This window comes from Trichoplusia ni, chromosome 5 (assembly GCF_003590095.1).
Source record: "Trichoplusia ni isolate ovarian cell line Hi5 chromosome 5, tn1, whole genome shotgun sequence".
Taxonomy (NCBI): domain Eukaryota; kingdom Metazoa; phylum Arthropoda; class Insecta; order Lepidoptera; family Noctuidae; genus Trichoplusia; species Trichoplusia ni.
In genome coordinates, this window is record NC_039482.1 from 4,926,190 (window position 1) to 4,949,367 (window position 23,178).

The window sequence follows — 23,178 nt, forward strand, 5'->3', positions numbered from 1 at the left end:
ATGGACTGGTAGTTAGATGAAGTTTTCACAGGTGATTAATTTCGTATGTAACAAATAATGGACATGTAATCGAAGTTAAGCTGCGGTTAAAAATATTTTGCAGTCACCCAACCGATTTGTTTTCTTTAGCCTATCAGTGCCGCAAAATCAACTTGCACTTGATCTGTTTTATAGGAACTTACAATTTAAAGCAAAGGCTTGCAAAAGCTTGTATAACACTCATTAAGATTTATTTTTACAGTATTCTGAATCCAGAAAGATCTCAGATTCAATTTCAATGTCAAAATATATGTATAAGTACGAATTTTTACTTCTTCTTTCAAAAACTTTTTCTTGAAATAACCTAGAAATCACACTATTTCGACTTACACTTACCGCACAAAGTAACAAAACTGTGGAATGCGCTGCCGCCTAACATTCGTGACTTCAAATCTGTCGGTCTATATAAACATCATGTTAAAGAACACTATCTTGCCTCTGTAAGATAGTCCAATGTCTTTGTCCATGTAACTTTATTTATAAAATATATGTATATATTTATATAAGTATGTAAATATATATTTTTTTGTTATAGTTGTATTTTTATTGTCCTATATTTGTTTACACACTGTGTCTGTTTCTCTTTCTTATCTCCTGTCGCAGGTCTGCTGGCAGAAATTTCTAAAGAAATAAGCAGTACCTTTGTACCTAATGTATTCTAACTTTTATATTTCTCTTTGTATGTTGTGTATACATAAATAAATAAATAAATAAAACTAAAGTAAAAAAACTAACTTACTAAGTATCTTACTCTAACTCTAACTAAATCTTCTACCAATTACTTAAGTAGTGTATTACCGACACTTACCTGAAATCTGTTGCTCATCACTTTTAATGACCTGACATTTTGAGGTCCTGAGGTACGCGCGTAAGAGGAACCTTAATTAATAACATTGTTGTATTTATAGGTTTTAGTTATAATGTTAACAATCTTTATTATTTATTTATTTGCAATATTTTGCAGCACCACAGGACATGGAAAAACAGACGAACAAAATAGTTATGAATCTTTGTACCAAGTTTCGTCTAAATCCCTACAGTGGTTTTTGCTTACAAGAGGAACAAACATCCATACATACAAACTTTCGCGTTTAAAATAGTCGTAGGGTGTCCAAACTTCTAAACTAGACACGCATATCTGAATCTTTTAGTCGGACTTAAATGATAGAACGGTACAATCATGAGCCGACGCGGCGATAGAGCGACCCACTACGAGCTCGGACTCCGGTGGGGTCCGAAACTAGTCTAGATTCCGTAAGAAATTGTTGTTTAATGTCAGTGTGAAGTATAATAATTATTTCTGAATTTGTAACAAAGTGTACAAGAATAATATGCTATTACTTATATTTATTTTCTAGAAATAAGACTTCTGATAAATTTTTAAAATTTATCTTTTGAATAGACTCCAAAAATATGATAAAAAAGTAATATCTTCCGAGAAAAAGAGATTTAACTATATAAGATTTTTGTGAGCTTCCCGAATAGTGATCCTTCAGATTTCAAATATTGATTTCAATAAATAAGATTTCAATTTTTTTCTGATATGCCTCATAATATATACCAGCCACTCCATCCAACCTCCCTCCACCTCCAACTATCATTCCAAATACACAATCAAAAACTACATTAAGCCGTATAATCTATTCAAAACACATTTCCCGTCCATCAATATAATTTCCTTCGGAAAATGCTTTCAGCTTAGATCTCGCAAATCATGAATTCATAAAACATATTTTAGCTGTCTCGGCGTCATCACTCTACCTGATTCACGTAACAGATTACCTTCTATTATCCTCAATCTATTGCGTGGTAACCATGGCAACGAGGCAGGGAATACAGAAGTTTAAGTAACGAGTTATGTTTTGCAGTAGTTTTGTTGTATTTTAAGGTTTTAGACGATAATTTGGTATTTTGTGACACCTATCTACATATGTTCTTTGAGGATCAAAACAGTTTTGTAAATGAATAAACCATTGTTAAACCTCGCTCACTTTCATTCTCCCTCAACATCCTAGCCTTGTCCTAAATATGTTGGAGTCGGCTTCTAGCTAAAACGGATGCAGTTTAGTACCAGTGTTTTACAAGGAGCGAGTGCCTATGTGACCTCCTCAACCTAGTTACCTGGGCTACACTGTACTACTTAGTTAAACTGGTCATCAAATTTGTAACTACCAGTAAAGACTGTCAAATATGGATAAATAACTGCCGGGTCCCACAATTTAACGTGCCCTCCGAAACACGGCAGAACACTTTATGACATGGACATGAAATGGTCACCACGTCCACATCTACGGACCGATTGTACCAAGCGAAGCTTAAATTGTGATTTCTCCAGGAAATAAATGAATAATTGAAACAAAAAGCTCAAAATCATTCACCGACGGTAAGTAAACAAAGGCGGACCATTTACCCATTAACGGAAACTTGATGATCAATTAAACTCACTTAGATTGTTTCTTGTTAAATATTAAAATACTGTCAAAGAAGCCTGATTAAAGAGTATGAAACAAAGAGTACCATTGAGCATATGTTCCATTTACCGGCAAGTAATCGTCGCTATTATTACCACGATCAAAGGAGCTACCGAGAAATTCTTGAACTTCGCGACCCCCTTACCACAAGAGCGGCTAACAGCCTCTCCAGTAAAAATAGAACCTGGTACAATGGTGTGCCGTTTAGGCGACAATTGTGTTAAATGCAGGCGTTTTATGAGAGGAAAATGTGTTTTCTCGATTCTTCTAATGGTATGTGTTTTATGCTAGACTTTAATAAAAGGTATGTAAGGATAGGACCATCAGATGGAATTTACAGGAAACTAAAGTAAAAAGCCACAGACAGAAAGAAACAGGCTTAAGAAAGTTATTACTTTCACATACAATTCAAAGGACTTTAAACCAAAATTCTAAAAGAATTTCTTTCTTTTAGAATTTTGACAGAAATAAAATATAAATAACTGATTTTCAGACACTCCAGGCACACCTCGAAATGGTGCCTAGATTCTATACTACAAAATGAAGGTCGAGTAGCAAATGAGTATTACTATTTACATGATAAATTACCACATTTATAACTGAAACTTCTGCCTCAATGTACCATATAACGTGAACCCTCTGACATTATGTACATGCACGCTGGCAGTAGGTACCTACGCGCATGTGAGACCGCCGTACGTGCCGGGCCCTGTCAAAGCAATTGATCATTTTACATCGACGCCAAAACCCGTTATTACAGAAACGTGACGATGCTAAATTTTATCCATTTTAGACGCCTGGGGTATCGAATTTGGGTAAGACTGAATGGGAAATTATTTTGGAGCATACTGAATAAAATATACTTGTAAGACATACATCAAAGTGTATATTTGCCGAGTTTGTTTCTCAGGGACTATCATGTTTTTTTTAGTATGTTCATAAGACATAATTACGCTACGACTTATATACGAAAGAGGCAAACTGACACTGACCACGGGGCTTAACTAGTGATTAATAATACGAAAAGTCTTTAAAAAAACCTACAAAAAACTACCGGTCCATCGAAATAAAAAGTACTCTAAAAATACGGTATATTTGTTTTTTTCTTTGCTTACATTTTTTTGTACAAAACCAAGACCAATTTTCCTATTCTAATTCCACTTAAACCAGCCAAACATCAAAATTATAAAGTAAATCTAACTTTGAACTGTCTCCCTGTGCAAATCCCTGTAAGATTGGTTCAGTTATGTTTTTGTTGGCTAATCAGCTTAACTGGGATCACTGCGATTTTGCTGTGGCCGCCGGCTTAATAATTTAGCGGGAGTTTCCATTTTGAATGTTGTTTTGATATACTGGTTAGAATATTATAGTTACCGGCACGGATCTTGAGCGCTGACCTTCACCTGCGCAGAAGTATTTTTGGGTCCCTTTTGGGGTATGAAGTGAGGCGTGGGGCGGATAAAGTGCAGTGATTGGCCCGCAGCGCATCGCGTCATAGCCGTCACTCGTGACATTCGTTCTTTGCTGCAGTTGCATGCATCAGAATGTTTTTTCTTTGAAGAAGTTTTTTTTAATAAAAATACAGACAAATGCGAATGCAAATGCTTGAGTGTTCGACATCTCGCGACTTGCGCACAGTGGGTTTGACGTGGTGGTCCCAGCCACTCAGGTATTCGTGCAGTCGATTTAACATCGTCCTTGAACATGACATTGCGGGGTATATCACATCCATCCTATTCCTGCTATCTTTCATATATCATCTGCCCTTCCCAACCTCAGTCTGCTTTAATACTTATAGCTACTCTCTCAAAATAAAAACTCATTTCTCAAAAGTCAACAAGCTTCAACTCCGCTATTTCTTGAAGTACCCAGTTCCTTTCTGTACAGTTTAGCAGTTTATTTCATTTTCCTCGCACATGAACTGTTCGACTCTCAACTTATTCATGAGCTCCTGGTACTTGCAGCGAGATCGGGATGTACTTTTATTTCATACTACTAACTGTAAGCCGCGACTTCGCTCGCGTGGTATTTCATTAAAAATAATTTATTTTTTCTACAATAAAATAGTGTGTTTAGAATTTTTTTTTTCTAAAATCAAACTAGCCTAAGTAATTCCATTTACATGGGCAACCTGCCAAGAAAAGTGAAAAAAAAATGTTATTTGGCTGTTTGTACCGTAAATACATGGGCATTTCATACGCATGTAGTAAAAATGGTTATTAAACTATTACAAACAGATACTCCAATTTTATATCTATGTTTAAATATACTTTTTGCTTTAAGCAGTTTCTTAGTTTTTCAATACCTCGTGATGACGTATGACTTTTGTTGACTTTTCTTGATTTTGAACAAGATTTGTGCAATATGAAGACTTGACAAACGGTTATTAAAATTATAGGTACAAATAGTGTAGTGGGCCATGCGGAATAATAGGTTTGAACTACTTTTAATGATTTAAGTTTGAATGTAGTAGGCCTTGCGGTTATATGTTTGGATTTGTATGTTCGAGATGCAGGTTCGATGTCCAAGCAAGCAAGTACCATGTGATATTATAAAAGTTACTAGCTGTTGCCCGCGACTTCGTCCGCGTGGTTAGAAGATATAAGTTATAATTTATACCTGCCTTCTATCTATCTATCTGCCTTCTATCTATCTTGTAGGATTCAGTCAGCGTTTGCAATTTAAGCGCAACAAATGTGTTTTTTTACGACCTCACATTAGAAACCTCAAAAATTGTATCCTATGTGTTATTCTGATGTATAAGCTATATTGTGGTAAAGTTTCATTCAAATCCATTCAGTAGTTTTTACGTGAAAGAGTAACAAACATCCATACATCCTCTCATCCATACTTACAAACTTTCGCCTTTATAATAGTAGTAGGATATGTCCTTTCTTAGTCATTTGAAGGCACTACTGATTAATGGTGAAGGAAAACATGGTGGCGAAACCTGGATTTCAAATAGGCATCTGAAATTCCTAAGTGAGCTATGGTGATCAACGATAAAACCTTCCCTACACGAGAAAAGGCTGTATATAGGCTGGTATTACTTAACTATCATTTTACTATCACGGTTCATGACATACAGCCTGGTGGCAGATGGATGCAGATGACAGAAAGATGAGCCTTAGTGATATTGTCCTGTTTGTACTTTTGTGGTGACAAACGGACAGACAGACGGCAGAGTCCTAGTAATATTTGACCTTTGTCTAAAAAAAAGCTGAAGGAAGCCTCAGAAGTGGATCAATAGGACCATGTTATATATGTCTACAAAAACTCAAGTATATAACAAAAATAACTTCATCTAGAATTAAAGCCCAGTCATTATAACATTTGGGCAATTCAACATAATTTACATAACGTGTAGCCTGTTTCACGATGCCATGACGTCACAACTTTAGCTATATCGCTTCGGTTAACGATGCCTAATGTTCAGGATGTAGGCGCTTGTAATATTGCCGAGATAAGCTGTGATTGAGGACTTCTATATAGGAGTAGCTCATAACTACAGGCATAGTAAAAGGAGTTTTATTGTGAAGGTATAAAGTGGAATTTGTGTTACAATTTTTTGGTAATGTTTGAGGGTATTTGATATAGGCGTGTTATATTTGTGTAGGTCATAACTACAGCTAGTTGTAAAATATGTTTTATTGAGTTAGGATAAAGTTTAAATTGTTTTTAGACGTTTTTTAAGGAATGAGTGCGGGACTGATAGGCATTAATATTATAATACATAATAATATTATGTGGCTCACACATATCCCAAAAACTTATTTATTTTTAACTACTTAACGTTAGTGATTTTGCTGCGGAAAACTAGACTATTAGTAACCAACTTGTTTTAAATACCAAATAGAGTACAAACTAGAAAAACTATTACCTAAAGGGAACTTTTCATAGCCGGTATTAATCCTCGCGGTACAGGGATTACATAAGTTGAAGAGGACCTTTGAAACTTTAATTGAAAAGATCAAAGTATTTGTCCTAACATTTGCTAGATTTCAGAGAACTTGTCTCTTAAGATTTTTTTCATTTGGACATAAAAATTGAACTGGTACCACGATATCTGAAAAGAAAAATAATAAAAATATACTTAAACTTTCACACAACGCCATCTAGTCACAAACTAAGCAAAGCTTGTATTATGAGTACCAGACAACTAAAAGATATACTTTTATATTTCTAAACACATACATAATATAGATAAATTACACCCAGACACAAAACAAATGATCGTGCTCATCACACAAAAATTTGTCCTGGATGGGAATCGAACCCACGTCCTTCGGTATAGCAGTCAGGGCCACTAGCCACTAGGCCAACAGCCCAGTCAACAATGTTGTCGTCAGGGGAGAAAGACGCTCATCGCGGTGTAGAGTGCTATCTCGCTCCTACATTGGATAAAAGATTTAGGAGATTTTAGTAAGTGGTCTTAAGTGGTAAATCGGATTTGAGGTCAGGTAATTAAGTCTGATTGGTATTGAGAGATTTCGGGTTCGTTTCCGAAACAAAATGAGTTAGGTTTAAGTTTAATCACAGTATTGGGGAAATTGACGTTTGAATTACGTGTTTTAGATTTTGATTTTAACGACACTAGCACCAGGCATTTTTGCCGTACATCCTGGGAACTGTATATATAATTACTAGCTGTTGCCCGCGACTTCGTCCACGTGATTAGAAATTTTTGATTGGAAGCCCTTGAAGATGAATATTTTTCCTCATTTTTGCCACATTTTCCATTGTATCTTCGCTACTTTTACTTGCAGCGTGATATTATATAGCCTAAAACCTTCCTCGATGAATGATCTATTGAACACAATAAGATTTTTTCAATTTGATCCAGTAGTTCCTGACATTAGCGCGTTCAAACAAACAAACAAACTCTTCAGCTTTAGAAAATTGAAAAAGAAAAGATTGTAGCAAAGAATAGTAAGACTTATAACAATTATTTAATTATTTTTATTATTACACAAATGAAAGGTCTAAACCCCATCTTTATCCTCAAGGATTGGACCTTCATTTAGCTTGGAATTAACCATACATTTAAAAGTTGACTAAAAAACTCACTTTAAACACTTATTTGTTCATTCTGAACTTAAATTAAAAGAAGTCTTTAAGGTTATATCACATAGACAAGGCAACCTTAAAAAAAGTAACGTAGCGTTGAATTAAATTGTCTATGGTTAAACCATATAAACCAAATAAGTACATCCTTACCTCCTTACGGCTGTAACAACACTAACTTGGCAAAATGGCGGTCATTTTGGCGGGATAACGGTTACACGCACCATATTCTGTGAAAATCAGCTTTGCGTGTAGATATTATTATTATATTTTATTATAGGTCTGTTAAAATGGTTGTTTAAATGGCAATAATATTTGAGGTTATGTGTATAAATGAATTTGACAAGTTCGGTTGTTGTTTTGGTAAGCATGAGCAAAATTATTTTAGGATATTTGACTATCAGTTAAATTGTGACTAACATTTGTATCTCTGGACACTTTCATCGAATCGCCATTTTTATTAGTCCCTACTAATCCTATTTTTTAATTCTTTTACATTACGGCGATATCACAAACATTTGAATCCCATCCATAAAGACACCCAGACACCAACGTACTTGCATAACATTAATGCTCGTTCTACGCGGGTTCAAACCGCGATGTCGGGAACAATGGGTTTGACGAGGTGACATATGTCACTCGGCTATGCACACTGGCAAAAATAATTATAAGACACTCGTATCTTTAATTTTCCAACTTTTTAATGAGCAATGACGTAGTCACTTGTCACTCAGAAAATACCTAAAATAAATCTACGTAATGAAACTGGAATTAAGGATAAAAAAACAGTTGATAATAAAAAAAAAACATTTGTCTCTGCCTCCACAATATCCTTAAACTACGTCAATTATTTTTTTAAATAACGGAATGGTTCTCTCTGTTCTTTATCGTTTTAAAATAGATACCTAGATACGATTTCACATAAATCGCCTCGATATTGTTCGAGCGATCTCACTGGTCGCTATGAATCAATCATGTTCGGCGCACGTGTAAAACCTTTTTTAACCGTTACTCGGTATCTGTGACGTATAGTGGTTTAACAAAGAGATTTATTTAGTATTTGAGTTTGGAATGACAGTTATTTTCCATGCTTTTGTAATGTGAGGTGTTAGTGGCCAGTTGTATAGTCTTTTGTTTGACGAAATGTACCCAATTATGTGCGAATCGGACTCGCAAAATTGAGGCTTCAATAAAAATATGTCAAAGAAAAATAAATTGGACACATCACATTTATGACCGTTGTAACCGTCGCTGTAGTTTAATTCCTAAAACACGATACTATAGCATCACTAGAAATGCGTCATATGTGAATACTTAATTGTCTAGTTATCACGATTCATGAGATACTACCTGGTCACAGACGAATTTACTCACAACTAAGTCTTATTTATAAATTGTATATTTACCCCTTAGGTAAAGAGGTCTAAAAAAGAACATTCTTTTCATGTAGGAGCGGATAATGTTTCAATTTCCACAAAAAGAGGTTAATTCTATTCACATACTTCCAACTACCAGTTACAATATCTGCTATTATATTTGAAACAACAGACAATCTCGCAATACATAAGTTCCGTCATAAAGGCAAATGTTTATTTGTTTGTTATTCTGGTGGAGTGACGACAACCACTAATTAGCGTTGTGACCGAGTGCCTTCACTCCCTCACAAATGTTTACTAGAAAACTGCATAGCAACTAAACGTAGTTATTTATACATGAAGTATCATAGGAAGGATAAAAACCTTCTTAGTTTTTCAAACAAAGACTAAAATGAATAGACACAGACGAAAAATAGTTATTAAGTGATACAACGGTTTACTCACGCGTATTTATCGGGAGTGCCCGACTAGTTTCAGAACCAACCGGAGTCCTTAATCTTAAGCTGACGCGGCGGGATCGCAAGTCGAACTCGAAGTCGGGCACTCCCGATGAATACGCGTGAGTAAACTGTTGCATCATTTAATAATGAGTCAGTCGCACGATAAAAAGTTAAAAAGAAAAAGTGTTTTAAAGTTTAGGAAGATGTCTGTGACGTAACGACTTCGCAAAATTTGTACACCGAAGTGACGTAGCCACTATTCTTCATTTAACTACATGTTAATATTGTCATCATCTCTACTGGCACGGTTTAAAAGATAGCTATAATTTGTCTTCATCCCCTCAAGATGACGGTTATTATAAGTTAGACGTGTTCGTTAGATTTTTGTTTGAAATGTTAATTAGTCGGTAGTTTTCTTAGCTATGTTTGTTATGGCAATTGGCCTAAGATGGCGCTAGAATATGTGTAACTAGACCCTTTGTCACTGATCACAATTAAGAGACTGACCTATTAATATTTAATTTAAATGTAGCGTAATATTGTTTGGAACCAGTTTACCCAATAACCTAAATTGTTAACACAGACAGAAAGGGCAACCTTGACCCCTTACCACGAAATTAAACCCTGTACCAATAAACTTCTCTCGTCCAAATATATCCAAAAATTATTGCCTATGTACCTTTTATTACCCCTACAGCTGTACTAAATATGTCCATTTCGTGCTCGTCTAAACATGTCCAAATTGTTTTCAGAAGTTGGTTGTCGGTGGTCCGAACCAGCGGAACTGGCGTGGGATCCTGATCGCGCTGCTGGTGATCGTGGCTGTACTGGCCCTGATCGTAACGTCAGTGGTGCTCCTGACTCCGCCGGATGAGGGACCCAGGGTCAAAGGCAGACGGTTGCGAATCCAGGATCTACTGAATGAGGAGCTATCGCCGGTGCGGTGGAATGGGACCTGGATTTCTGGTAAGTGGAAACTAATGTGGATTTGGAGAGTGGATTTTGGGAACCGTTGATATTATACGTTACGTTGATTGTACGAAAAATCTTTATACGATGAATAAAAATCTTTGCAACACAAATTAAAACCCCAGGTAGAAAAATGCTTGATATTTTCCGTTTCGTACAATACTAAAAATACAAAAAATAAAAAAAGTATTTTAGGACTTTTCCTTTCTTCGGCGAAACCTTAATTTAGATCATTTAATGTTTTCTTCTCAAGGAAAATTGATAATATTCAGCCAGAACCCAAAGGTTAAATAAAAATAAAACAAACTAATATTATTCCTACATATTCGTAACCTAAATAAATAATTTGCCCCAAAACCTTTCGTCAGTAAAAAAATAAACCTTTTACAGAAAGGTCTCTTATTTATATCGAAACTAAACATCTTGTAAATAATATATTTTGTACATTTGGAGACGAGGACTCCTCATTAATATTAAAACGATTTTCTTAAGGAAACCCGATGTTTGTATCAAATTACAAACTGTTTATCTGACTTATGTCCCGTTGAATAATCCTTCGAATACTTAAAAAGGATTTCAATTTTTGTTCTTTAATATATATACTTCCGTCTCTAGGTTGTAACTTTTTATAACGTAGTTTAGCCGTAATAATATTCTGAGGAAGTGTTTGAAAATAACTATTTATTTTATAGTATTTTTGAGAAGGTATAACAATGACGTAGGGAACAAGCTGAAACCATAGCATCTTACGTTCGGTAGTATTTTTAGCCTGTGCAAAAATTTGCAAAAAAAACTGGACTAAATAAGCTGTCACCGTACCAACACTTGACTAACCTAGTTTTTTATTATTTGTAAAATACATTAGATTTCGAGCCTTATGATAGACGAACAGACACTGGATCTTTAGATATATCTGAGTTCATATAGATATTTATCTTTAGAAGTAACCCTAAAAAGCAGCCATACACGTGTTCTGTTACTACAAAGGCTTGCTATCTTAAGTAATAACTAATGCCAAAACATTTGTTATTCAAACAAAAGCGTTATTCATAATAATGAGGGGAGTACATCAGAGATACGGAGACAAAAAGCAGTTCCTTACATTGTGTTGTTCTGTATCTACTGTTCTTTTAAAGTGGCACTTTACTTGCCTATGTTTGTGTGTTCCAAAATATGTGTAGTAATGACGTTTTTGAAGGACGTTTCATAATTAATAGCTAACATACGAAAATAAACGACAGTAGTACATGAGGGTAACATTAAATCGGGCAAAAAAAGTCACAGTAGCAGCTAGATGTATGTGAAGGTGGTTTCGATCTTGCAAAAATGACGCGATTGGCATAAGCAACAAATTTACAGATTCTTAGGCGGTACGAAGATCGCCGAGAAAATTTCGGGGAATTAGGTAAGATTTATTTGAAATGAAGTGAATTTTGCGCGGATATCTGAGTGGTATAGTCCACCGCGATAAAACCATTGTGCGCGAAGTGTCGCGGGTTGGATCCTCGCATAGGACTAGCATTGAATTAAGGTATCTTGTGAATGGCATGTGACTTAAACGTTTGTGAAGGACCCCGCGATGCAAGACTAAATTCGATTTAATACATAAGTGTGATTACAGGCCATCTAAGATTGTTACAGTAAACTAGCTGTTGCCCGCGGGCCTGCCCCAAGAAATTATTTGTTTACCAATTTTCGTCTTAATCCAATCGGCGGTTTTTGCGTGAAAGAGAAAAAAACAATCGTCATCCCTAAATATACATCCGTGAACACAATTTTTTTCGGTTATTATATTAGTAAGAAATTTAATTTCCCAGTATAGGTAAAGTTAAATTATAATCATTTATTTTCCGCTTAAAGTGCTATGCTGTTATCGCCAACAAAATGTTAAACATAAACTTAGTAAATGTTATTCTCTTTACTACCTGTACACTATTCGTTTATAACTTCACCTAGTCCCAGTTTATACATCGTTGACATAGAAACGTCATTTTGCACACGTCTAGTGCTCTTTTCCTCAAGAACTTACAAGTACAGGCGAGCACAGCTACTAACATTAGCACAGCTTTGATTTTAAAACTGTTAGTTCCCTCATTTAAACCAATTTACATCTTGTTATAACTTTTGTGTTGGCTGGAAAATAAACAATTGTGCCCGTAGAATAAATTTACCATATTCTAAAAAAAAGGCCGTCATTATTGGCCAATTTTCTTCTGCATAATTGATAGCATTTCTTGCATTTTGATGCTCGAAAGCGGTTTCTTTTTTCAATTTATAAGTTATTAATAATACCTAAACACTACGATAAGACATAACTTAAATACAAATAAAATAATCTGACGAAGTATATCAATTACCTCATAAATTTGTTGAAAGGTTGGCTACGATTAAATTAACAAGATAATTCACAATTCAGCAGTAACGTTCAATTCCATAGGCCCTCTTTTTACTTACGATAACTTTTCCTCAACCTCCGAAGTTCTCGGTACTAGGTAAGACCTAAGTGGACTTTACCGGTAAAATTGCAAGGTGGAAATTCTTTTTATATGTGTTTTACGTATGCGGTAGAATCGTGAACTGCATTCGTAACATAACGGACGGTCTTGCATTCATAATGCGCGGTGGAACGAATGCTGAGTGCATTCTGTTACATATTTGGTAGAAATATTCAGGTTTTCAAAGGCAGTTTTAGTGTGAGTCGTCTTTTGGCGGAGTAAATGGAATATTTGGAACGGAACATGCATCTGAATAACAGATATTAGGAGATATGAAATTGTTATGAGTTTTCTTTAGCTCAGCATCTACCAAAAACACTTAAGTATAAGTATTTGACGTGGATCGACTATTTATTTTATTTTATAAAAAAGCGAAGACACTTCTCGGTAAAAAATGAACTGATAAGTCACATCACATAGGTATGTATTATATCATATTGTTTTTTTTTATTTACTTTTAGATTTTTGTTTATTCGATAAAAGAAGAACATTTTATTTTTAAGAAGAAGAAAAATATATAGAAATCTATCCGTAGGGCTAATAGATTACTTTGTCTAATTCATCTAGATTCAAAGACCGGTCACGATCTAGTACTGAGAGAATTAGCAAAATTTTTGGGTAACTTCCACTAACAACCGAGGGATAATCAGAACAGATTAGGGTTGATAAACTTAGTTACGTTAAAGTTCGGTGTTCTAATTAGATCACGATTTTAATATACTTTTATGAAAATAGGTTTTTTGGACCACTCCAGAGGGTAAAATTCTATCTATCTAATTGCGGAAAATTATTACTATGCCTCCTCTGACCGTTTGTCATCAGGCTGTATATCATTAATCGTAATGGACAGTTGAAATTTTCAAGAGTGATTTGTTTACGTTGCTGCTACAACAACAAATACTAGTAACTAGCTGTTGCCCGCGACTTCGTCCCCGTGGGTAGAAGATATAAGTTATGATTTATACCTGCCCTATTTTTTCACATTTTCCTTTGTATCTTCGCTCCTATTAGTCGCAGCGTGATGGTTTATAGCCTAAAGCCTTGCTCGATGAATGGTCTATTCAACACAAAAATAATTTTTCAATTTGGACCAGTAGTTCCTGAGATTAGCGCGTTCAAACAAACAAACAAACTCTTCAGCTTTATATATTAGTATAGAAGTATAGATTAAGATCTAGGATAAGCAACAATTCTTATGTTTGATAGTTACTATCGTGGGAATGATTCATTACTAAATGACGTAACGGTTTACTCACGCGTATTTATCGGGGTAGCCCGACTATTTTTGGACCCAACCGGAGTCCTTAATCATGAGCAGACGCGGCGGGATCGCGAGTCAAACTTTAAACATCATTTAATAAAAAAATCCTAAGGTTATATTTTGATGGGTAACAAAAAACTTTTTGGCTACCCACCTAACCAATTTGTCTTTCTTTACCCTGCTTGAACGGAACCCTCAGTATTGCGAGTCCATCTCGTACTTGACCGGTTATTCTTTACTTGATTTATGCTCATCGGTAATTCGGTAATCCATCTCGGCAGTAATTTGAACAATTTATTTAACACGTTTTCCCGTCTGGTATAACATTTGAATAATTTGTTATGAAATATTACGGGATTTCATTGGTTTTTATGGTGATCGTATTCGTGTTTTTAAGGTATTTGTAACTAGAGGACTAAATTTAATTTTTACTAAGGCTCCGTTTCCTGTCAATCTATAACTTATAATAATATGTATATTGAAAACATATTATTATAAAAAAAAAACACACAACACAGATAGCTGAAAATATCACAGATGATGCATTTTTATTGCTCGCGCTGTAACATAATTAGAGTTGAGCAACGGTTTCCGTTTCCTTCCACCAGGTAGGGTCATGGTTGAGGTTTCCAGTTGAGTCTGAAACTGGTCGGGCGATATCTATAAACGTGCGCGACTAAACCTTCATCAAATAGGTAAAATTAGTGAATAATTTTGATATAGTTTTGCAATTCCTGCTGTTGCTACGACACGGAGCAATATTGCCTAATTTTTATAAGTCTCTACTGCTTTAATTTAAAAAAGACTCATTATTAAATTAATATAATAAAACTCGCAGTACTCGTTAATTTAACAAGATAAGGGAAAAACTTGTTCAGAAAACTTTACTTTCATTAAAAACTTATTCGTAACGACCGCCTTTCTAAAGTTTGGTTAAATATTAAATGTAGAACGAGACAAAGTACAATATTTTGTATGCTGTCAATTGTATACAAAAAGTTTATATACCTAAGTAATTAAAATTTGCGTATGTTTACAATCGTCAGAGTAACAATTTGCCATGTCCTTGTATGATGTATGTACACATATAACCATAATAATAAGTGTAATAAAGTTCTCAAGAAGGCCTCTGTGCGTTGGACCCGTGTCCCCGTTCAAGCCTTTAAAAAGGACCGGGTCTCTTCTCATGAAGTTAGCCCGTTAATGAAAAGAGTGTAATAATGCTAGTATATAGAAATAAGTATAATTTAAATAATTAGTTATAGGTATATTGCATGCCAGAAAATGTTTATAAATTAAGTACTTAGCGCTCTCCTCTCTCCTACTTTGCCATGCCCGACAGGGTCCACAATTGTTACTCTTAAGTTTATTTTGTCAAGACCAAATTTATACATTGTGGAGTGCAAATAAAATATTGAATATTGAGTACAGTGGACTGCAGACGGTGAATGATGGTTAACTGTGCTTTCCTAACATAGAATTAAGTTAATATTGTTACTAACCCATTGAGTCTTGTTACTTTAAATAAAGATTTATTATTATTATTATTTGTATCTCTTTTAATTCACGGGCTAACTTCATGGGAAGAGACCCGGTCCTTTTTAAAGGCGTACACGGGGACACAGGTCCAACGCGTAGAGGCCTTCTTGAGAACTTTAATCTACAATGTGATGGGGCATCTACTAGGTATCATTCACCTCCACTCTATGGGAGAACAGACATGAAGAATCCAAAGTAGATGCAAAACTATTGCAAGTATGTATGTAAAAATAATTAGGCTATTATAAAATGAGGCATGTTGTGTGGACCAGTTCCTTAGATAATTCGGAGAACTATGGCACCTGCCTTTTTACACATGGTAATGCAAAAGAAATTGGCAGGCGGTGACTCGCCGCTCACTAGATGGGCCCCCTATGATACCGTCACGTTATTATTATTATTATTATTAACTGGCACAACCAAGACCAAAATGACAGTAAGTTCACGGGCTGATTCCTGCCTATCCAGCTGGTTTATTCGAAACGGTAACTACAGCTGCGGTATACAAAGGGTAAAAGCAGGAACATGGGTTTCAGTCAGTAAAATTCTGATACTCCCTTTCGCTCAATCCAAAGCCTCATTTGATGAGATCCGGAAAAAAAATGTGTGAGCACGTGATAGCGTACTACGCGGCGTCGTAATTTGAAGTAATTCAATATATCAATTTCTTTTCGCGTAGTTTTTGTTCAGCATTACTATCGAATATTTTAGGGCACCGAAATCAATTTAATTTTCAAACCATGTCTGTTTACTTCTTCTCATTTTTAATTGGAATGTCAAGACGTCATTAATCGTTGTTGATATTACATAAGGCTGTATAGAAAGACAACTTCTTTTAGAATTCTGTTTAATTAATTTTTAACACGTTTTCTCGGCATAATTACGAACTTATACTTTCATGGTAATTACCAAGCTTCAAGGTAACGCTGCAAAAAGTTTGTAAACAAGTTTACAATACAAATGGCGAAGTTTACAAAGGAGGTTCTAGTTTGTTCCTTCTTTGTAAGTTGTGCATTTACATTTTAATTATTTTTCTTGGTAGCTTTTTGAAATTGTAATTACATATTTAGGTAACTAACTTTATGAAATGTTTTAAGCTTGGGATAGAATGGTGTTGATGACTGTTGATAAATAAAAAATGATCATCATTGCCCTGCCCTTATTCCAATCTGGGGGCACGGCCGTGCCCCCACCAAGTCGAGCTAAAAAGCGTCAAGGCCGTACCATCCTTTTCTCGAAGCAATTCAGACCATTTTTGAGCCCCTGTAACTTCCTTGTGGATAAAACTAGAATTATATATTTATTTGTGGTCGGCGCAACATTTCTTCCTTTTCCATTCCTTTCTGATTTCATCTCTCAAGTAACACTCTTTGGAGCCATATCGTCTTTCACACAATCTATCCATCGTTTCTTTGGTCGTCCTCTTCCCCTATATCCATCCACATCCATACTCAACTTCCTCACCACATGATTCCTCTGCATGACAAATGACAAATGATACCATGCTTTATTACATACCCATATTTTAGGAAACAAGAGCTGCGCTGGTGAAACCACAGGGCGCCGAAAGTACCATTATAAATGCGTATCATTGGACGGCAAAGTTGATATAAATAATCGGCTAAGTGCGAATCCGATTAGCGATACGTGTTACGTACTTTTTGGGCATTTTGTCGCACAAATTATCATTACAATAGTATAATTTAATGTCTTTGGTACAGTAAACAATCTTGTTTTTGTTATACGTCAGAAATATATCATCTAACTAAATTTCACCTGCCTGGCTATCAGAGTTCCTGAGATTCCTGGTGACAGACAGACAACAACGATGCCTCAGTACGGTTCCTTTTATACCACATAGCTACGGACCCCTGAAAACTGATAAATGGGATTCGTCATTCGATGACTTGCGTCAAACAAACGTAGGTACAAATTAGAATTCAGAAATACAATATTTATTCATGGAATCGCGCCGGCGGGAACTTCTCTCGACTTTTTAAAAGCTTTTCGTCTTTGTTTACTAACATTAATGGTTTCACATAAACTTTGCTACGTCCGAATAATTTCACGGTACTTTTTCAGCCATTGGTTACGAAAGATTTGCCGAATGAATAAACAGGGAAGATTTAGGGATCGATAAATAGTATTCTTTGAATGTTTTTTTGAGGTATTCACTTATTATAAGGTTTATGGATGTGCAAATATGAGTTTATCCGATCATTTTTATATTAATTAACGTTTTTAGTAACGAGTTGCGTCGAAAGCGTATAAAGAAGGAGCGCAAATTATTGCTGTTTTGACGCATTTGGTGCCTCTCTCAACTTGTCCTGTATGCGCAAAAGGAGCAAATTCCTAAGATGAGTGGAAAATCTTATAAAAAAAACTCGCTAAAGTCAAATAAGGATAAATAATGATTGCAAAGGCATCTTCCTATTGTTGGTTAACAATTCACGATTCTCTAAAGTTAACACATGATTAAAAAATATCAATATTTAAATCAGTATTTCGTTCATCCGCTGTCACCTAATAACATATCTCTTCTTCTATTCTCTCATTCACATGTGAAAAACAAATCTCCGTCTCTCCCTTGAGATTAGAACCTTTTCCAAGAAATAATTGCATTTCTTTGTAATTGTCTTGGGAATGTGATGTATTGTGAGGGTACGAACACACCTGTGTTACCTAATGGAAAAACGGCGTGTTGTAATTAGACACAGATGTTTCATTTGTTTTGGCGTGTGGTCATTTGGATTACTTGAGTGGGTAGAGAAGCTAGTTAAAGTAATTTGTGTTATCAAAATTGATATTTGATTTTTTAATTTTGGATGAAATTTTCTAAGTTAAAAAAAACCGGCCAAGTGGGAATCGGATTCGCAATTCGTCTCCCGCCTGTCTGAAATACGACATCAGTGTAAATTTTTGCATGGTTAATGAGATCCAGCCTAGTTATAGACGTTCGGACAGGCCGCGGAGCCTCAATAATAGGGTTTTGTTTTTAACCTTTGAATACGGAACTCAAAAAAAAACGTCTCAAATTACTATTTAATTTTACATTGTTCTTACAATGTTATCTGTAAAATGCTATATGGGTACTATTCGGGACGATGAATGCATTTTTTACTTTAACACTCAAAAAATAAGTTCGAATTTCACTCAAACAGTCCAACCCACTCACTTAACTACTATGTACTGTTCTCATGATACAAAAATATGAAAATAAACATTTCAAATGCACAAAATGAAAATGGAAATGTATCAAATAAAATAGTGTTTCCCACTTTAATTCCGTTATATGAAAATGAAATGCGCTTCAGACCCTTTAATATGGCCCACGCTGGTACCAGGCGCTCATAACATCGTGGAACATAATTTATTGCAACATTACTACCATACGAACGTAACCGGGTTCACCAAAGAGTATTTTAGCAATATTCTTATATGAAGGTTTTATTGGATAATAGAAAATTAACTTCAGAATAATAGACATCACTACATAACGCCGTTGTTTTTTTTATAGTGAGGAATTTTTGGTTTTACCGATCTGTTGGTGGCGAAGTAACCAGAAAATGACTGAATTATCAAATTATCAATTATCTTTAGATGCGATATTTTTATTATGTTCATACGTACTTTTTGCCAAAATCGGTCACGCCAATTCGAGATCCATAGGCGTGTTTTAATTTTAGCCCCTAAGTAGATGTCTATCTGAGGTATGCCTTTGGCTTATGCCATACAAATCAAAAACATTATTTCGTAAACCGCAGAAGCTTCAAAGTTATAGTTTTTAGTCTACCTGAATACTACTATCAAATTTACAGATCTTCTTATAGTCACAACTCATTATAATAAACAAATATTATACACAACTTGAATATAAAGTCATATTAGTACTTGTTTAAACTATTCTAAAACCTGAGTCCACTCGTTTATTCACCGTTTCTCAAACACCTTTGTAGGCCTTCTAGAAATAAAAACATTCTGACGTTTATTCAATATAATTATATTCATGTACAAAAGACAACTTTTCAAATTGAAAACATTTTCACTTTTCAAATTCAGTTTTATGAATATTTTTTAATAAACAAGATTAGACTTTTCAAGCGTTCGTAGTCGGTGCCAAAATGAAAGTTTTTATTTTCACAATGCCTAGAATAGACTTTTATGAAAAGTTTAAAGATAAAGCGAAAAACTTTAAACCTTCTCGGTCAATTATTATTAGTAAAAAAGAATGTTTTGAAAACTTTAATTTTGTATTTTTTAGCTATCACAGTTCATGAGATACACCTGGGCCCCAATTATGCTATTTACAACGGCCCATGAATGAATGAAATTTGGCTTAAAATGTAAATTTTTGTATTCTCTTAAGCATTTTTCTGTACAAAAATTGTAATTTCAATAAGGGACGGTACTCTCAAGGTCAATACAATTAACTTCCAATTATTGTATTGGCAAAATGCTTAAGAGAATAGGAATGATTTTAAATTTAATAAAATTGCCATTCATTCATCGGCCATTGTAAAATAGCAGAATCGAGGCCCTGGATAGGCCCACCAACAGACGGCGGACCGCTAAAAGTAAATATAGGGTATATTTGATCATTGATCACCAGGCTAGCTTACTGCTAGTTGATGATTTATATTCCAATATTTGGAACTCATTGGGGCCCATGCCTGCCGGAGCACGGGATTGTCCGAAAGGGTTACCGTGGTCCCGGTGCACGAACGGCAAAGGAAGGAACATGGATGGGTTTTAGTCAGTAGATCTCTGACACTCCCTTCCGCTCAATCCTTAGCGGAAAAAAGGGTTTCCTGAGTGGTTTCCAGTGATGTATTTGAGTAAATTAGATGTTTCTGACAATATTAAAGAAATTTATAAGTTCAAGTAGTACAAGTACCGTAAATTTATGAATAATGCACTACAATTCATCATCATCGTCAGCCCATATTCGTCCATTTCTGGACATAGGCCTCCGCAGTTGAAAATAAATTACCTTTTCAAAATGAACCCTCACATTGTATAAACAAACTTCGTCTATACCGATTCCGGTTGCCATAGCAACGAGAAACAAATATCGCCTCATTTTTCCATTAATTTAAGTGTCCATACACCCTCTATGCCCATTAGTCAAGCGAGGGTTGATAAAATAACAATGGACTAAGTGGTTAAACTCTTGGTTTAGAAAAATGATAAATTATATTTTTATATGTCATTGTACCGTGTATGGGTCATGACAAAGTTTATTATATGACACCATATGACATTATACACAAAAGCGTCAATTTTTTGTGTTACCTTTCAGTGTTTTTGGGATTAAGTATTTTTTTAACAGTTAAAAAAAAGCCAAAGAGAAAAACCAAAGAAAGGTCGATTTTCTTGGCGATCTTAACGCGAGCCATAACTTTTGAAAACGTCCAATCAATGTTACCATAATTGCAAGCTTTCACTTCTCAAAACAATATTAATAAATAAAAATTAAACCCTTAATAAAAACATCACAGAAAATTTAAAAGCAAACACAAAAGTACTTTTTAATATAGTAGAGTTGAAATCAATTGCTTCACGTGCTCTCCGAAGCACAAACGGATATCACTGGGTAAATAGGTCACTCGTACTGAAGGACCCGTGCACTTGGTCCTTTGCTACGGATAATGTTATAAAACAGCTTTGTTTATTCTGACTTTTGTTCATATTTAACATCGCTATCACTTTGGCATAAATAATAATAATCACATTTTAGATTAGGGTTCTCAACAAGAACTCTGCATGTTGGATCTGTGAGCGGCGAGTCACCGCCTGCCAATTAATTTACATCATCATGTGTAGAAAAGCAGGTGCCATAGTTTGTCGATAATCTAAGAAACTGGTCCACATAACATATGCATCATGTATATAATAGCCTAATTGTTTTTATTTTTATACACATACAATAGTTCTGCATCCACTTCGGATTCTTTATGTCCTTTCTCCCATAGAGCGGAGGTGAATGATCCCTAGTAGCTGCCCCATCTACTAGGGATAAGTCATCACCGACCAAGGCTCTTCTCATGAAGTTATCCCATGACAGAAAACAGATACAAATAATAATAATCGAAACAGGCAGCTTCGACCCGTTGCCAGATGAAGACTATTTTTTATATCTTTAAATGTATATTGTTTTTATATATATTTAAATATGTGAATATTTTAATAAAAGAAATAATAATAAAAATCATATCGTACGTTTACGTTTTAAAATAGATACGTGGATAGATATGTATTGAAAACGTAAGTCGCTTCACATGTTTTCAAAATACAAATTTTATTTAAATAAAAACAAGCAAGAGAAGTTTTCTACACAAGTTCTACTTTCGTATCGCGTATCCCACACCAGGTACGTTTTGCATAATGACTCCCAAAGGCACTGACAAGAGCGTGTGCATACGAGCAAAATACTGCAGGGAAATGTATGCTTTATTGCTGTTGCATTACGGGTTATTATAGCATGTACATCTTTTGTTAGTTTTGAGATAGTTTAGATGTAATATTATACACGTTTAATAAGTCATTTAAAGGTTTTAGTTCATTTGTTGCGCAAAAATACTCAATTAAATGACTTTAAAAGTATTATAACATTAGTAACATTATAACATTATTCATCGTTATTTATTTAGGGTTTATTCAAGCGTATTCATTGGATTAGCCCGACTAGCCTCGGACGCAACTTTAAAAGTATTTTGTGTGATAGACACATGCCTATTCTGAATCTTGATATAATTTGCATGTGGTTCGAATGTTTATAAAAGCCTTCGCAACACAAGCATATAACCCTTAACGCGGTAGTTGCTTTTTTGTTTAAAAAGGATATATTATTTACTAGCTGTTGCACGCGACTTCGTCCACGTGGTTAGAATTTTCCCCTTTTTTTCCACATTTTCTATTGTATCTTCGCTCCTATTGGTCACATCGTGATAGTATATAGCCTATAGCCATTCTTGATAAATGGTCTATTCAACACAAAAAGAATTTTTCAATCCGAACCAGTAGTTCCTGATTAGTGCGTTCAAACAAACAAACAAACTCTTCAGCTTTATATATAAGTATAGATGAAGGAATCATAAATAAAAAAACCTCCTTTTAATTACGCGATGCGGAAAAAAAACAAAGCACAAAGCACTCTTTTGTTTTCTAAACTAAACTTAATGTGAGAGACCGATGTACAAATTAGTGACGTCGACTGTCGACTGTCAGCCCGCGTCAAGTTTCCGTACTTATTAAATTCTTTGTGTAAATATCTTTTGCAGTATATTTCTTTGTTATAACACTGGCCGGTCTGAGGCGACATTTATTAAAAATATTCTGTATCGCGTTACATTTCTTTTGAATCTGTAGTTTTTTTTAATTGTACTGGGTCTAGGGAAACGGTTTATTGTTAATTTTTGGCTGCGGTAATGAGAATAAAGTACTTATTGTAATTTTGGTTATTAAAGTCACTTTTTATAAAGTTTAGTAACCAATTATTTTGGTGCATAATTTCACAATATGAGA

At 34.9% G+C, this 23,178-nt stretch overlaps 1 protein-coding gene across 3 annotated transcripts in view; it reads left to right on the forward strand.

Moving 5' to 3' along the window:
- Nucleotides 1–23,178, forward strand: part of LOC113494157 (inactive dipeptidyl peptidase 10) — a 173,593-nt gene that overhangs the window by 80,572 nt on the left and 69,843 nt on the right. For 2 of the 3 annotated variants that reach the window (XM_026872349.1, XM_026872350.1), the window contains one exon: nt 10,143–10,356. In XM_026872349.1, the coding sequence (XP_026728150.1) occupies nt 10,143–10,356 (214 nt within the window). The remainder of the gene's footprint in view (nt 1–10,142; nt 10,357–23,178) is intronic. The other variant, XM_026872351.1, reaches the window with a different exon arrangement.